Source organism: Sinohyriopsis cumingii, chromosome 12 (assembly GCF_028554795.1).
Source record: "Sinohyriopsis cumingii isolate HCF-2022 chromosome 12, ASM2855479v2, whole genome shotgun sequence".
Lineage (NCBI taxonomy): Eukaryota > Metazoa > Mollusca > Bivalvia > Unionida > Unionidae > Sinohyriopsis > Sinohyriopsis cumingii.
This window is the reverse complement of record NC_142972.1, coordinates 46,938,378-46,956,913: the sequence shown is the minus strand read 5'-3', so window position 1 is coordinate 46,956,913 and position 18,536 is coordinate 46,938,378. Positions and strand designations below refer to the sequence as shown.

The 18,536-nt window shown below is 33.4% G+C and overlaps 1 protein-coding gene across 1 annotated transcript; it reads right to left on the bottom strand.

Moving 5' to 3' along the window:
* Positions 1-7,234: 7,234 nt before the first annotated feature.
* Positions 7,235-17,450, bottom strand: LOC149786387 (putative peptidylglycine alpha-hydroxylating monooxygenase 1). The gene is made up of 12 exons (XM_089976806.1): positions 17,253-17,450; positions 16,308-16,365; positions 15,608-15,695; positions 14,883-14,986; positions 14,319-14,396; positions 13,715-13,772; positions 13,142-13,206; positions 12,372-12,452; positions 11,808-11,887; positions 11,270-11,323; positions 8,765-8,814; positions 7,235-8,211 (listed from the first exon to the last, which is right to left on the bottom strand). The coding sequence occupies exons 1-12, from the start codon at positions 17,406-17,408 to the stop codon at positions 7,992-7,994; spliced, it is 1,092 nt and encodes a 363-aa protein (XP_089832932.1). The 5' UTR covers positions 17,409-17,450; the 3' UTR covers positions 7,235-7,991.
* Between the last annotated feature and the right edge of the window lie 1,086 nt (positions 17,451-18,536).

Sequence of the window (18,536 nt, the reverse complement as noted above, 5' to 3'; positions counted from 1 at the left end):
TTTCTTCGCCTGTCTCTTGTACAGCTGTTCGGGAGCATCTCGGAGGAGTGTCCAGCAGTAGTCAGCCAGCATTGTAGTGGACCATTTTCCCTGGTATCTTTGTTCCATTGTTGCGATATCTTGATGAAAACGTTCGCCGTGTTCATCACTAACAATACCACAGTTGCTAGGAAAGAAATCCAAATGGGAATGAAGGAAGTGAATCTTTAGAGACATATTGCAGCCAAGTTTCTTATACTTCATCAACATGTCTTCTACTAGTTCCTTATAGTTTTCTGCCCTAACATTTCCGAGGAAGTTTGTAGAAACTAGGCGAAAAGCATTCCATGCTTGTTTCGCGTCACCTTCCAGCAAGTTGTTGAACCGGTCATCTTTGAAAAGCTCTCGAATCTGAGGACCCACAAAAACTCCCTCTTTAATCTTTGCTTCGCTGAGTCTAGGGAATTTTTCATGCAGGTATCGGAATGCTGGCAAAGTCCGGTCAATGGCTTTCACGAAGTTCTTCATCAAACCTAGTTTGATGTGAAGGGGTGGTAGCAAGATTTTCTGAGCCTCAACCAGAGCTGGGTGTTGGATATTCTTCTCTCCAATGGTTACATTCTGCCTGTGAGTCCATTCCTTCCTCATGTAGTGCATTTCCCTTGCTCGGCTATCCCACTCGCATAAGAAACACATGTATTTTGTATATCCTTGCTGCAGTCCCATTAAAAGGGCAACTACCTTCAAATCACCACAGAGGTGCCAGCTGTACTTGTTATACTCAATGGAATTCAGTAGCTGCCTTAAGTTATCGTATGTCTCTTTCATGTGGACAGCATACGCTACTGGAATAGATGGAAGAATGTTTCCATTGTGCAAAAGCACAGCCTTGAGACTCAGTTTCGAAGAGTCCACAAATAGTCTCCATTCTTGTGGGTCATGAGTGATTTTTAAAGCATTCATGAGGCCCTCAATATCGGAACAGAATATCAGATTACTTTCCTTTCTGAAGAAAGGCTCCAATTGCTGGTGGCGCTTTCGATATGCAGTAATTGTGACATCTTCTTCTAGAAGATTCCATTGTTGGAGTCTTGATCCTAGCAATTCTGCCTTGTTCTTTGATAAGTCCAAATCACGAATCAGGTCATTTAGTTCTTCCTGTGTTATTCTGTGTGGGGTTGATGATGCACCACAGTGAAAATCTGGATCACTGCATGCTGATGGACCAGGAGAAGAACAGGTCGACTCACCTTTGTCTTCGTCAGATGAATCAAGAGAATATTCTGCTGGAGGTTCTGGAATAGGAAGTCCCTCACCATGTGGAACTGGTCTCAATGCAGACGGAATGTTTGGGTAGACTATTCTCGACTTCTTTCGCTTCGTTATTCCGCCGGAAAGAGGAGGAACCAAGCAGAAGTAACAGTCATTTAGGTGGTTGCTTGGCTCTCTCCACACCATTGGGACTGCAAACGGCATTGATGACCTTTTGCAATTCAACCACTGTGAAAGCTGTGTTGTACATGTAGCACAGCATATATGCGGAGCCCAAGGCTTGTCTTGGTCACCAACCTTGCATCCGAAGTAAAGATGATATGCCTTCTTCACTTGAGAATTGATACTTCTCTTCTGGTTGGCAAATGTCACTTCCCCACAAATATAGCAAAAATTGTCCGCGGTATTAACACACTTTCGAGGCATTACTGTTCTTTATTGTACGTAAATGGATAAAATAATAAGTTTTATGTAACAGTAGCTTGAACTGTCTCGCACAACGTCTAAAATATTTTAAATGCTGAACCTATCTGATTGGGCTTTATATAGTACACTGCTTACGTCAGCTTCAGCAGCCGCCTGGCATTAGTATAATTGGCCTACACATGTATAGTACACTGCTGACGTCAACTTACTTCAGCAGCCGCATGGCATTAGTATTGCATTGCATCAGAAAATGATGCAATCAACTGTGGATGATGTGAGCATGATGGTATTATGCAATGTTACATCATTATTCCGGATGTTGCTGCAGTCCTACTGGAGAAATTTACACAGTGAAACATAGAAAATGAGGTATATGAATATCTTCAAAACGAGAGCCAATACAAATTTTTCACGGTTATATTCGTGTTCGGCACACCAAAATACTACAGATTAGGGCCTTTTCAAGTCAGTAATGATTTCACTGTTGACCAGTGTAAGTTCTAACTTTGAGAATATTAAACCAACAGATTCTTCTATAACATGAAAAACATTGTCCAAGTACATTTCAATCTAAATCAGAACAGGGATATCTTTGCTATCATATGAAATTCACAAAACGTTGTTGCTGCAACAAATAAGTATCTGACAATTGCCAATGCATAACACCTATATTTAAAACCCGTTTAAATGAGATACTGTTGTTAATATTATTTCTTCACTGCCTACATAAGTAAAGTAAAATGTGTCCTTCAATAGTTGCGCTGAACGCAAACACAATTTCATTTTTATCTTTCGAGCCTTAGAGTTGGAGGCTCAGATTAGGTTCCAGAATCTTGTATGATAATCATGTGTCTCGCATTTGAATATTAAAGAAACCTAGGATCCGATACCGAGAGATTATTACGTAATTTGTTTTATAACAGAAAGGTGCTACCTGAAGAGGTGGGGTCAGTGATGTAATTGGCTTCTCTCCATCTCAATAAAATATTAGGTCTCTGTCATTAATTTGCAGAGTACTAGCAACACGAATAGATGCCTGGCTCTGACGTATGAATTTCGTTAATATGAAATTTGGCAATTTTTGAACATTGTATTTGAAACCATTATAAGCCTTACAAATGTATTCGCCACAATTCTAAGTGAATGTAAAAGGAACAGTCAATACTAGGTATAATCTAGACTAGTGACTGTGTGGTTCTGGGTTAACTAAGCAACGGCATGACCAAAACTTCAGCCTCATTCCCAACATGGCAGATTAACCTTTGGTAGCAGCCAACCATAATTTGTCCTAATAGTTTTTGTTTCTTTTTATCTTCTGAGTTGCGCTTATCTGCTACCTCATAAATACTCATTTCCCAACTATCGCCGAATTCTGGAGAAAAGTAAACCTTTACGCATTCTTGAAAATATATGCTGGAGTATATACTTGGGTAACATGAATTATACTGCCTGCCAATCATCTGATAATTCTTAATTTGGTAAACGTTATTATATGGACATTTAAAGTACAGTAAACAATCAGTTATTCATGTTTGTACATACATCAACACTTTCAAACACCTTGTAAAACCTGTCACTTTGAATATATCTCATGTTGGTTTTAACGGTAACGCATATGTTAATAAAGTATTTATTGCTTTCAACCACGCATCACTTCCCAAGTTACGCATTCAAGAAGGTAAAACAAAACAGCACCTAAAATTTGTGGCAGCATATTGAATATTAATGCTCAGTTTGAAAACAAATATTGTCTACAAATTTCATATCTGTTTATCGTTCAGTCTTGAGAGTATTATGCTTAATTGTTAATAAAGACATTCTGCGTCGTTAGGAAAACGGTTAACAAGAACTATATTTTGTTTACATTATGATAACACGTTTAGATATAGGGTTTTATTAAAAATATTCGTTCGCGTTCATTTTGACAAATGAATATTTTACATTTGATTTTTGTGAGAAAATATTACGTAACCGTAACATACCCAATCATACCTTGAATCCATTCTGGGACCTTCTCGAAAGAGAAAACAGCGTAACACATTAGTTCCACAAAAGAAATGTTGCAAATTTCTGTTGAATTATATATATAATTCAACAGAAATTTGCAAAATTTCTGATATTTTTTTTTCTTACTGGAAAATATTACCTTTGTCTAAGGTGTTTATGAGCGTTGAAGGTACACTTTATTATTATATATATTTATCTCAAATCAGTAACATGAAAATGTACCACTTTTGACAAACGATTTGTCAAATATGATGAATATTTTGGATTCATCTGATAAATGCATTATTCCCAAAGCATAATATTATCATCAACAATTTTGTCAGCTACGTAGAAAAAGGTCCGTCGGTACACGTTGTTTGTCGTAGCATATTTCGAGAAACGTTTAACATAAACACATTGTGTTTATATTGTATAATGTTGAACCGGATCTTAGATACGAGACCTAGTTTACATCAGATGACGCACTGGTTTGAAAAAAATCCTGCACTGTCTTAAATACAAGTACAGTCGAACTGCGATAGTGCGAGAAAGTATAGTTCCCCTATATAAGTTTGTTGTAGCATACCATAGGCAAATTTTAGTCCGATGAAGAGCGACTAATCCTGTAAAATGTGTCGTTACCATTTACCTTTTCAAGAGTATTATTATACACCAAACGATACAAAGGTTTTGCTTTACCTTTGTGCCATTTAAATCCTAACTTTGATTAAAATCATAATTTAAAAGTTTGGCAAGATGTTTTTACTTAATTTTGGAAATTCAGAACTCCACAAACTTTGTATGAACCTTGTCATAAGCAACGTAGCTCAGTGAGGAACTATCATTTTGCATCAGATTTGACAGTCATAGGTCGTGAGGAGCACGTGTCAGTTTCATTAATTTGAGCTGAAACACAATTTTTTATTACCAAAGTGAACGTTAATTCTAAGTATCATGGAAAGCGTCTGGGTAAATATGAAGCGTCGGTGTCAATATCACTTTAGATGGGCAGATCTCCCATTGCTGCTCTATAATAAATCCATTACTATTAAAAGATGGGTTTTCATTTGTTTATTCTTGGTGTAGTGCTTTATTCTGTGGTCTGATGAATGGAAGATTGCCTTATTTCCTTTTTGTGTTTTGTTTCACTTTTCCTGTTTGTTTTTTATTGTTTTGTTGGAACTGGGGAATTGGTGACATTTTATATCGGGATTACTTCCCTCAATATTGTCATATATAAAGAGATATATTTTAAGCTAAGCAGTGAATTACTTAGTATATATTATTCTTTTGGCTTTATAATCTATTGTGATAGGCAATCGGGGCTCACACTCATAAATATCTTATGATCTAGTATTACCCAATTAATTATTTGGACAGGCTCTTAATTTTTAGAATAAAAATATTAAAAGACTGGTCAGCTTTTCATTCGTGTCTGTAGCAAGTTCAACGGTCACTTGACATTGCAAACGTTTCATATTAAGTCACACATGAAAGTTTTAACCTAAGTAGTATCCAAATCATGAAGCTCGGTAGAGGTTAGACAAAATCCGAAATACTTCGACGTCTTATTTACATCGAACAAAAGTATCTGATATATTTTCAGAAAGGTAATTCTTCGTATGCTTCAGAAGATATATCCAGTCTATTCAACTACATCTTGTTAACGTTTTTCTTTGAGATATCTTTCTCCAATTATATTCTGTCTAAAAGCATTTTTGTCAGTTAATTAAGTTACAGGTTTCATGGCAACAATGCATTCTACGACTATTCTTATTATTTTTACGTTCCTTTTGCATTGATCAATATGCTTCAAACGGTATACAGTAGTATCTGACCCATAACGGATGAATCATATTATCAATCAAAATAGAAATACAACATTCTGTAATAGATTAACTGCAATAATAATAATAATAATAATAATATTAGAGGTAATGGTTGTAGTAGTTTATTGCCGGTGATAAAACTTGTATGGACAATGGGTGATACCAAGTTGAGCTTCCGAAACTCACTATATTTCTGTGACATGTTATATTGTGGTTATGTTATGTTACAAACTTCTAACCTCATGTCGACATTAGTGACGTCATCGCGATATATCTGGCAGTGAATATTTTTTTTTTGCCCCTAAATATATTTCATAGTCTGCAATTCCTTTTGGCATTGTTATTTAATAAATCAAGCTTGTTCGTCATGCGAAGGCATTAATAGTTCATACATCAACATATTTTGTCATGTGATGGCATTGCTATTTAAAATAAATCAACAGTTTTCGTCATGTGATGGCATTGCTATTTAAAATAAATCAACAGTTTTCGTCATGTGATGGCATTGCTATTTAAAATAAATTAATTTGTTTTGTCATGTGATAAATATAATCGTAAATTTATAGTCCTTTCAATGAAACACTACGACACTAATACATTAATTTCAGTATTCAAAATTGCTTTAGCTGTTGCGGAGAAGAGAAGAAGGGGGCGATTTAGAACGCAATAGCTGCTTATAACACGTCCTTCCATTCTGATTTTATGAAGTAGCGTAAACAACATATTATGGGGTTGGATTGGGAATAACAAAAAGCAAAAGGAAATCTCCATTGAAAATACAAACCGAGTTAAAGCAAATATTTGTATGCTTTTAAAGTTTTCATAAAACTAAGATTTATTTGAATCTGTATTGTACCTGCATATCATCTTTAAACATATTCAATCAGCCAATCTAGTGATCATGCTGAATAATAATTTATTTGGAACTACATATAAGAGACGGTTTGTAGATTGTTCTCAGACTTCGTTTAAAGGTAGTCGAAATCATGATCAGATCATTGCACTGTCTTCTCTTGTGCCTAATTATATTCAATTTCAATTCTATTCTCAACTAGACTGATGTTTAAACGAGGTGATCGGTCATATATTGCATTGAATAAAACATCCTTTCATCATAAAAGTTATGATTTTTGTGTTAATCGCAAGATTGTAAAGTGTATAGCATCAACACTCTCGTTGGCAGATTCCTCCTAGATCTCAGCTACAAATTGGTACTGTATTTGTCTTAAACGCCAGCAATACAAATATCATAGGCAATGTGTTGCTTGAAATTCTGACCAAATCGCTCTGACAAATTGTCTACGGCAGATCGTTTTCCAATATTTGATACAAAAATGGCATCGATTCTAAAACTGACTAAACATTAATTTTAACTAGTTCGGGAGAATACCATTGCAGATGAAACGATATTGTCGGATAATACAATACTGGTTTAGATATTTTAAGATGACGATACATTTCCAAAACCAATGTTGTAACTTTCAGTCCCTAGGGTTGATAATTGTGAATCGTCGATTGAGATGATATTTCTTTTCATGTTAAATATTATCACATGCCGTGTGCAAATAATATTATCACATGCCGTGTGCAAATAATATTATCAAATGTTGTGTGCAAATAGAACATTACCTATACTACGATGCATTTCATCTTCCCTTAAAATACATTTAATGGTAGGGACAAAACGAGGTTGCAAGAATTGTGATTACCTACTGAAAAGCCTCAGAAAGAATGAAAGACAATTATTAATGAAAGTCTTTATTTAAGCGTACATACATCTTGAAGATAAAGCCATCAAATATTTCTTCTTTACGTCTAACATCTACATAACACTTTCCAGCACAAAAACTACAAAAGGATTTACATGGATTTCTGCACCTAAATATGTCTGGATAGTCCGAATGTGTTACACATACTTGCAAGTACAAAATGAGTAAACGTGATTCATACTACAAAGTAGTGATTCATTCAAGAACGTTGCCCTCCATTCGGTGTTTTCAAAATTTAAAAAAAACTTAAGTTTCCTTTTCACATATGAATCGAATATAAACATTCACAGTCTTTATAAATCAGAGCAAGTGTTTTGACATAAAGACATTGCAAAGTTCAGAATGCATTTTATTAGAATATGAATACTATCGCAATCAAGATATATATCCAAACATGCATTGAAAGGACAAGCCATCGAGCATTGAGAACGCTGAAAATTAAACGTTACCAAAAGATTGGTATTCGTGATCACTAATCTACAATGAATGTATTTGTGATATATACACAAGGGAAACAAAGAGACTGTTTCAACATTTGGAGTAAAATATGATTGATATAACCTTTTTCTCGCTTCCCTTTATTTTATATTTTAAAAGCAAGAGCATGTTTATGAAAAAAGAATCCTGCTGTACGACAAAATACTGTGTTATCTGTGTATACCTCATTCAGCGATTCAAGAACTAAGCAGTCAAATATACTGAGCTCTAATTATTATCTTCTTTCCTGAAATTACATTATGAATTTGTGGACATCGTCCAACGCCGATTTATTAGCCGCTTCATGTTGTAAGTCACATAGCACACCAACTTGATTATGTCCACCATTTGGGCACCACACTTTCTCTTGGGCGTCAGAACTACATTTTACGGACTGAGGAAATGCGTCTATTTCTTTTGCATCATATTTGAAGGATAATTCTAGATTACACATTTCGTCAGAACCTCCCAGACTATCAAAAAGAAAGAAAAATAGTCATTATTCTCCTTATTGCAAATTACATTAAGGATTGTGAATTACTGCAAAATTTTTATAAAATAATTTAAAGCGTAACATTCCAATCAACACTAAAATTTCTTCAGGCTTAATCGAAACAAAAATACTATTTGGAATATTCTAAAACTTAAAGGACTGAAACAAACATATTATCCCAAAACCAGAGTCAACTATTCGGTTTCTTCCACTGTAAACCTCTAATTCTACGGTTTAACAATTTATGAAATTTTAGTCAATCACAAAATATTAAATACAAATACAACAGTGGATATTTATATGAATTTAATCTCGTCAAAAATTAATATTCAAGATTGAAGGGTTACACGGCTATCATAATATCTTCGCTATTCGAAAATATTGTTTTTTGCGAGATATATGGATATTTGCCTTCATTGATGTTATCTAAATGACCTCTATAATAATTACTGACCGAAATGATGAAACTCTCCCATAGTTTGTATTAAACACGTTCAAAAATAAAGAGTCCGAATTTTCATTGGACAACTTACCCAAACAGAACTTTGCTGGGCCCTGTGTTTCTGTATGAACATCTAACAGCCTGAATAATAATAATAATAATAATAATTAGTGGAATTCATAAATAGAATTGAAGCCACGCTTATAGCATAAAGCTTCACCTTAAGGGACATACGAATACTATAAAATGACATAAGTATTTGAAGTCATATGAAGTGAGCTAATCGCATGAAACATTATGACAATTGTGTGCGTCTGTGTGTATGTGTGTGTGTGCTATTGGATTTGTAACCTAGCATTAAGAATTTGTTCAGTCATATCGTTACGATGCCTGCTCTGTGACAGTTAATAGTGATGTCTAACACTGGGGTATCATGCTACAGACACGTAGCATGATTTCAAACCCAGTCACATTATCCTAACACCAGTCTGACCAGCCCTAACACTAACCTCTTAATGCTGGCAGCCTAGCGAGGTAGCTGGTAGTACCATTTTTGTAAGTTTTTGGTATGACTTCGAACCCGCGACATCCCGCATCCGAGGCGGACGCTGTAACCACTAGGCCGCCTGAGTGGTCTCCATTTTGACAATTACAATCATAATATCACGACACTATTGTATAGCAATAAAGATAAATATAAATATGTTACGTTTTAAATTAATGTAGCATGGTACCTATCGGTGAAGGTGTGCTTACACAATGTCTCGTGATTTTTCATATAAAATGCAAAATACTGAAATCAATTAATGTTAAAGTACAACCCAGATCACTAACAGCTAATCTCGTTCCTTTTGTACATTTGAATCCTCTTAGAACAATGGAATATAAGTAATTTTGGACTTTGTGATGTTATATAGCAAATACTATTTCCAGCCGTGTAGCATTATGATGTCACTTCCGGGAGATCGCCCTAATAACCGTAAAAGTATTTTCTAAGCATTATCATTTATCTCTTTCAGTGGGACGAAATGTGGAATTTGATTCGGGTCATGCTCCTTTAAAGCTCTATAATCATAAATGAGTAGTAACGAAACTAATGGTTTCTATGCAATTCTTTACATCTATCATTTTATAAGTGTCACGAAAACACACGTTTCATCATGGCGCATTCAAAAATGAAGTTACTTATGACAAAAATTGAATAAGGTTACGAAGGGAAAAAGATGCAAAATGTTCGAACAAAAAGATAGGTGATGGCTTTTTATTTGAATGTGAAAAACTGTCACAACTTTACAAATAGACCTAATCTTGAAATACATGTTTTATGTTATTTCTTGATTTTACCAATAATATATGCAGACATTTTGACTGTCCTTTTATGGTCATTCTAATAACATACAATGATGAAAAATGATATTATTGACACATATTTTTACTGCTCAAATATTCATTCGAAGATTAGAAAATATTGTCTAGAGTAACAAAGTAATTTAACTCATATTTTAGATACACGCGACATAGATGTTATTGACAACGATACTAATGATTGTAAATACGACTCTTTGAAAGAAATACTTTATGATTCCTGAATGAAATATATTCTGTTTTTATTTGCTGTTATTTGTACGTATACTGTAATGTAAATGTAAAGCTACCTAATCATATATATATTATCATTTTGGTCAAATGGCCTTTTTGTCGGTAGAAATAAAAAACATAAATATCCCGATGGGATGGGGTGTTTCCTTTCTATCGGCTTAACATACATAACGTTATTTTTTTATCCCATAGGTTTCCTATTAAGAGATTAGAAGATTGATCGACAAAAATTATTTCGTTTTATCACCCGGTTTGAAAAATGATTTTAACTTTAGGCGGTTGCAAATGCAGAAGTTTCACATTGAACATTTCTGACAAGGAATGTAATGCAGTCCACATAAGTGTTTTGTCGTGGAAATAAATAATATGAATGCATCTTTTCATGTACAACAGGAACTTTATTCAGTTCGAAATGACATTTACTTGCAGCAACTGTACATGTGTGACGCTACTCCTGTGAAGACTACGTATATAATTATATTCAGTGGACTCAAATGAGCAAATAAGAAATTTCTCAAAACATTTGCCCTCCTCGCTGGTTTCATTCACTATGTCAAAAGTAAGAAGGCCGTAAGACCGCTCTGTGGTTAGTAACTCCTATAAAGTATACATGGGGACTTTTTATATGTTCTGATGCTAACTATGTTCCAAAAAATATCAGATTTCTCAATGGAGAATATTGGCTCCTTTTCATTTTTATTCTTGGAAAGAGTGTTTTGGAATAACATCCAATCATACTTATATATCTTATTAGAGTGGATTGAACCGCACCGCAGCTATTTTATTTATAACCAATATGCACATAAAAGGTAAGACGGTAATGTCACAATTTTTAATGTTTTCTTTTTAGTTCCTACTGGTACAAAAATTAACGTAATTAAACACAATGCAAACATTCCGATTCTTGGGTGTCTTCGTTCCCATGCATCAAAATAACATTGTCGAAATTTTAATATTCATATGAAATCAACTCTCATTTTTCTTGATCAAAACTTACCAAAATGTCACCAGGCCTAATCTCAATATGTCGTCCCTCAATTATGACCGTGTCCTGCAAATTGAATGACAGCAATAGAATCATGAATCTCGAAATATGTTCTCCAAATTCATAAATCTTGAAATATGGTCTTCATGATGCAAAAGCATACAGAGATGTGTACCTATCAGTTATTGACACATTTACAACTGTTAATTACATGCAATTAAAACAGTGCTGATACTGGACTCATTTCAAAGTAATTACTATTGATCATTATACGAATGATACAGAAATTTTGTTTAATTAGCATCCGTTCTCAGTAAGTAAAGATTCCACACAGGTACAGCTACAATTCTAGGCAACATCGTGACAAAATGTTCATTTAATGGTGGCTATAAAATCATACTCTTTTCATCTATTCCTATCAAAATCAAAATCGCTGCCCATAGTTGTGTCAAACAGAAATAAACATCAGCGAGCAGACATTATAGATTGGACACAGACGATTCTCATTATTCCTTATAAGAATGTAATCACTACAACAACTGTAACTTACGTGACTTTTTCCCTTAGGTTTGTCCATCGAAAGTAATATTTTGGTGTTGTTTCTTACGATATATCCCTCTATTAGTTGACCTAAATAATTCAAGCAAAGATTACATATTGATGAATACGGTATGGCACTGGATCAATAGTGATTTCATTCGGCATATGTTTGAACTTTTCGCGTTGTAACTCAACTACAACTGTGACAAGAGTCCTTATGGACCAGGCTCGACTTGTTTCAAAATGCACGAATCACACCCTATGATGGCGGTTTCATTTCTCTACAGTGTAGCAAAAGTGCATTCAGATTAAACAAAACATGCCTCATATCATTCTATCTTCACAATTGTCCATGTATTCCAAAGCTGACACTTGGATAATGATGTATACAAACATGACTTGTTCATAATAGCAAAGAAGAAACATATAGTTTTGTATGAAAGGTTATTGGTAATGTATGCACCGCAAGGTATACTAATACACAGCAAAAAATAACCATAAAAATCGCAATGTAATTATCAAAACATTCAGAACAAGTGGACAAAGTTCCTCATATATTAAATATCACACTTACCATAGTTGTGTGCATGAGCGAAATACTCATACAAACTGACCGGTACACTTGCCCACTTACAAGTTATTTCTGCCTTGAAATCTGTAAATATAGAATTTGAAATTATCATGTTGTACAAGAGACGAAAATCAAAGATTTGTCTTGAAAAAGAATGAGACGTGTTTTAAAAGCTTCGGTTATATCATTCAAAATACGACTCGCCTAATTCATTTCAAGAAACCAAAACTGTCCGTCAAAACGTTTTACGTCAGTAAAATATAACCGATGAGGTGTTCCGTTCTCCATCACGACAGTAGTACGAGTATATAGCGTTACATGTGACAGTTCGTATTTGCATCAGACGGAGAGCTGTAAGCGAATACGTAATTGCAACAAGTTGTGACTAAAGTATAAGTATATGGAAATTTACAGTTCTAAAATGAAAATTCCTCTATTGCGTCGAAACAGATAAGCAATTGAATACGTTTCGTTTATTCGTTTTCTCTTTATTTACATCACCTGCCACATAATTGTATTATTATTTACATGCAGTTTTTTTTGCAATACGTATTTTAAACGAAATTAGAAAGTATATATATATATATATATATATATATATATATATATATACTTAGTCGAAAAAATATGCATGAACAACTAGCTTCATTAAGTCACATCCATTACGCAAACTAAGCTATTGATATGTATGTAATTAAAAATGTGTTCAGCATCATGTACAATTTGGTTATCCAAAAGAACTTCGCTGATTTATTATGCAAGTACACACTTACCTTCTGAAAATGCCGGGATGTATCCAGAGGAGTATAAACTGACTTTTTGAAGGGAATAATTTCGGCTGAAATATTGAAAAAATAAAAAATAGTAGAATATAAATTTAGTAACGATCGTGTGAATTATTTTATTATACTTTGCTTCTGTTTCACAAACATATTTCTTTATATCCTTATCCTCTACGACTTATCAATTGTAATGATAAAAGTATTATCAGTTCTAACATTAGCTTTTCATTATTGTTTTTCGTGAACGAATTAAAATCTCTAATATCTTTCAAAATCTAATGAGTACTATTTCCGTCTATACGCGTTCATCATAGGAAATAAACCAGAAGTTGAAATTATCGGTATGTAGATAAAGGAGGTGTATTTTCTAGCAAACGAATCGCAGGCAAAACATAGAGTCTGTCAACTATGAAAAATGCGTTGCATTTTTCCTAGCTTGCTTTGCTTTGGCTGCTTTATAAAACAATATCGTTATTCTTATTTATTATTCCAATATTCTCAACATACATGTTCTGAAATGATTCAATATGATATTTGTATTTAATGCTCGTGATGAATATATACCTCTCCTGGGCCAAGAAAAGTGTTACATTTGTTGGGTTGCTTTTCAAAGCGTCAGGATCTGCAAAAAGAGGAAACCTGCTTATAAAAGCTGTGCAAGTGTGTATATGTTTTTATTCTAGAGAATGAGATGGGGCATATATTTATAACTTGACCATGACTAAATTAAGTTAATAAAGGAGATGTTGTCCGATCTTATGTGACCTTCGATGCTGATTAATAAGAAAATAAATGTTTCAGCTAACATTGGTGGAATCTGGAAAATTCCTTCAAAATTTTAAACTTGAAAGTCAAAACTATATTAGACTAGAAACTTAAAATTAATTGTTTACTATTTACGCATAATAATTAAATCATCAGCTACACAGATAACTGTAAATATTTCTTACAATATTTTAAGAAACAAGTTTGATTGAAGTGTGCTTTCTGGGTATTATGCCTTCGTCTTAAGGTAATCTTTGTGCTCGAAAAACTGCATAATATGTAGTACTTAAACATTCTTGATTGGTTTAGGTCGTAATATTTTATATGAGACTGAATTACCATGAACCAAACAAATATATGAGTTAACTGTATACGCAGTCATTACATATTTGATGTATTTTACCTGGTACTGCTTCTTTGAAATGTGTCTGGATGATAACGTAGTTCATTTTAACATCCTTTCCTAACTGGATACCGACGTCTGTAAATTAAAATCATAATGTTTAACTTAAATAACTATAGCGAAGTGTAGAATATTTCCTGTAATATATTTTTGCATGCATGAAAGCAGTAAAGTATTTACAATTACTCTGAAGCTTTAAAGTATGATTGATTTTGTATTAAAAAATCATATAGACTATATTGGCACATGATAACTATTACAAATATTTGTTTAACTTAAATTATATCGGTACTTGATAATGATAACATATATATGTTTTGTTTAAATATATCGGCACTTTGTAATGGTCACAAATTATCAATATTTATTTTAACAAAGGAACATTCGCTATGTTTTTGATATTTATAAATCTCATAAAGATCAGTTGAAATGTTAAAATAACTGTCATATAGGAACACATATTGGTTTCACTTTGGCAATGCTTCATATATTTGAAGATCAGAAAACGTTATAGATAAGCAGTTTTATTAAGTAGGAGATGCAAATCAATAGCATGGTACTTACCGTCAGGGAACACAGTGTCACTGTGATTTTTTGACCACCCATCCCAGCCTCCAAAAACAGTCGATCTTCCAGAACAAATGTGACCATGACCCGACTTGCAATCCCTAGACACACAAACTATAAGATCAGACTTACATAGTTTAGGATACAAACAAACAAAAAAAAAGTCATTTTACAGGCCATCCTTAGTGAGATATAATTCGATTGCCGGATTTTCATCTTATTTTGAAACGTTTTAGACACATTTTTCTTGGATAAATAAACGGTCCATTAAATGAACGTTAAACATCTATTAAATTCACATTGTGTCAGGCATACGTTTCTTTTCATTTTCTGATCTTAAAAAAAGATAGTGCTAAAAAGAATATAAAGCAATCACGCATGCATGATAAATCGCACAAATAGAATGCTAGCTTAACAATCTAAACATATAACATAATTTTTATTTTAAATATCAGTGAACGTGCCTCTTCTTACTGATATATCTGACAGAAAAGGTTCAGTTCGTAACACTTGTGTGGCTAAAATAGTATTCCACCTTTGAGCACAGTACATCCATTCAAACTCTCAGGTTTATACAGACAAATAAATCGGTATCAGCTTTAGGTGTTACATATAATTTATTAAAATATTTTTACAATTATAAATCACGTTTCTAACAGGATCTTTTCTTCTTCGTTTGCCTTAAAAGTCATTTAAATGTGATACAACAAAAGAGTGCTTACCACACAGTCTGATCAGTTTCGTACTCTTCGCAAAAAGCTATGGAGACGTGATGGGTTATTTCTTTGACAACATCAATTTTAAAACCCACTGGAATCATACATTTAAAACAATGTAAGAATTAAAAATCAAATTTGAATATGAATATATATATATATATATATATATATATATATATATATATATATATATATATATATATATGATTTTGGTTACCACTGCTGCGTTCGTTTGATCTTAAAGTATGACATAAATCGTCTCGTACAAAATGTCCTTATATCTGCACTCATATTCGTTTGTTCGCTTAATTTAAAAAGTCTAAATGAGAAGCACAGCTAGCCAAATATAACTGGTGATTCTTATAACCAAATGCAAGAGTTGTGTTTATCTTAACATCCGTAACAATATATCTGTTGTGTATTTGTGTTTTTTGTGTTTTTTTTAATTCACTTAATCATATCCTGGAGATTAGATAATCATCTTTGCTTCTCTATATGTTTCTGGATCTAATGTATGCAACAAAAATATGTGGACATATAGAGTGTTGTAATCAAAATTTATTACTAGCTTATTGTATATTTATTAAGAATGAAAACTAAAACAACTTGCTAAATCTACATCGCTCAGAAAATGTGGGACTAAGAGCCCTAAAATAAATAAGAACATCAAATAAAATAGCAATAGCTTCAAACGTTAACTTACCTACAGTTGAGAACTCTAGATCCGTAACAGGTACTGCCATACATATGTACGAGTCAGGCTGATAAATGACGAAAAACAAATCCCAGTAAATAATAAAGCATACTAGTACTGACTTAGTGAAGTATTATTAAATACAAAGATTACTACAGTATCCATAGCAACAACAATCGCGATGATACAAATGAATATCAGCAATGACAACAACACAATAATAATATTTTTGGCCTGAATAGTCATGGTAGTGTTGGTAATGCTGTTGATTTAGTGACAGCACAAATAATGCTGTTTGTTGTTTCTTTGTATCGTACAAGTAACGGTGACTGTTAGAGCTGTCGGGTTATTGTCCAGGTAAAATGGTGTTAATATTCTTAGTGTAACAGCGGATCAATGACATTAATAATAGAGAGTAAAACACACATAAAAGTGTGTGTGATTTAGGTTTTTAACGTAGCTTTAATAATTTTTCGTCATATCGCTACGATGTCTGCAGTGTGGCAGTTTATAGTGATGTGTAGCACTGGGGCATCATGCCGCAGATATGGAGCATGATGTCCCACCTAGTCAAATTATCCTGACACTAGGCAGACCAGTCCTAACACTAACCTTTTAATGCTGAGCGCCTAGCGAGGCAGCTGTTAGAACCATTTTTAGAAGCCTTTGGTATGACACAGAAAAGAAGATAGTGCATGGTGTAAAATAGAAAATACAGAATTATTTTAAGTATGTACAAGTCGAATAGTGTCAATAATCAATCCGTTATTATTTCGTGAATCTAATAAATGCAGGATACAAGCGGCGTATACTGTTTGCGAATATTTCTCCTTTGCTTTGTGCATGCATGTTTTATAAGTATGCTGACATTAACACAAAAAAAAACAAGTTAAGCAAATTTATTTGTCTCACTTAATTCTCCCTTATTGTAGATTAACAATAATTCAGACTTACCTTATCGACGCGAATTTTTGGCATTTGGATTAATGTTCTTTTGGTGACGTCAGAAGTTACTTTAATCGGATTACATTGTATACATGTAGAATGTATTATTACTAGTATCAGCAATATCCACTGACACAATCTGATTTCGACTGCCTGCCACTCCATGTTTCCTTTACTAGCAAATGTAAGGAAGATGCATTTTTTTCCTTTATATAGCTTTCATGACGTCAGAGCACCGTGTGAGGATCGTCAACATGACTATCATAAATTAGTTGTTGTTTGACTGTGTTCAACAAGATTTGGGTCAACATGACAAGGTGGATTTAATTACACAGTAGTCGAAACTACTAGCCGAATTTGTCTGACGCATCACTGTCTGCTGTAAATATAAACCAGAATCGCCCGGCTTAAATTCATATCATTTCTAGGAAAACAGCGGTACAATTAATTTTACATATTTACTGGAAATCATTAATTATTTTCATTTATCACAGTAGTACAGTTTATATTCTATCCTTTGTCTATGCACGAGTTTTTTAAACATACTCTAAAGTTATGTTTAATTTGTATCACTGATTTTGATAAGATCTTAGCATTGTTCACACAGTGTGTATTACATCTGTGACTCGTGCTATAACTGTTTGAGTAATGCTCTAATTTCAACTGACAATAATGTCATTCAACTCAGTGACTGGAATTTTTACATTTAAGACGAAAAAACATGTGTATGCATAAATAAACGTATATACAAGTAAATATAAAGATAAGTAAATATGAATGTAAGTAAATAAGTCTATACATATGCATTTAAGCATATAAGTATGTGTATGAATACAAGTGTGTATACATGTATGTGTGTCTCGCTATTTTTAGATTACCGTTGTGATCATTAAAAATTAATGTGATTTCCAGTATTAAGGTGTTAACATTTTGACTTCATCTAAATTTATTTGATCTATATTGAATATATTGAGTATACAGCTTAAGTATTTGTTCCAACTTTAAATTCATTGCATCGCTACCCCAGTTGTATGCCAAATTAACCAGCAAATTATACAGTCTCGAGGAAATTGCAAGCACGGTCTCAGCTATTGCTTTCTTTATCTTTTCACTATGTCCTGTTATGCACACTGTCAGTACAATCAGACTCTTACATATGATTTTGCCATATATTGTCTTCAAAGAGAATACCACCATAGAGAACAGTTACCACATAATAATATCACTAATAATATTGGATAACTTCATAATGCAGTTTAGAATTTCTATCGGGATATTTGACAATGTTTTGCA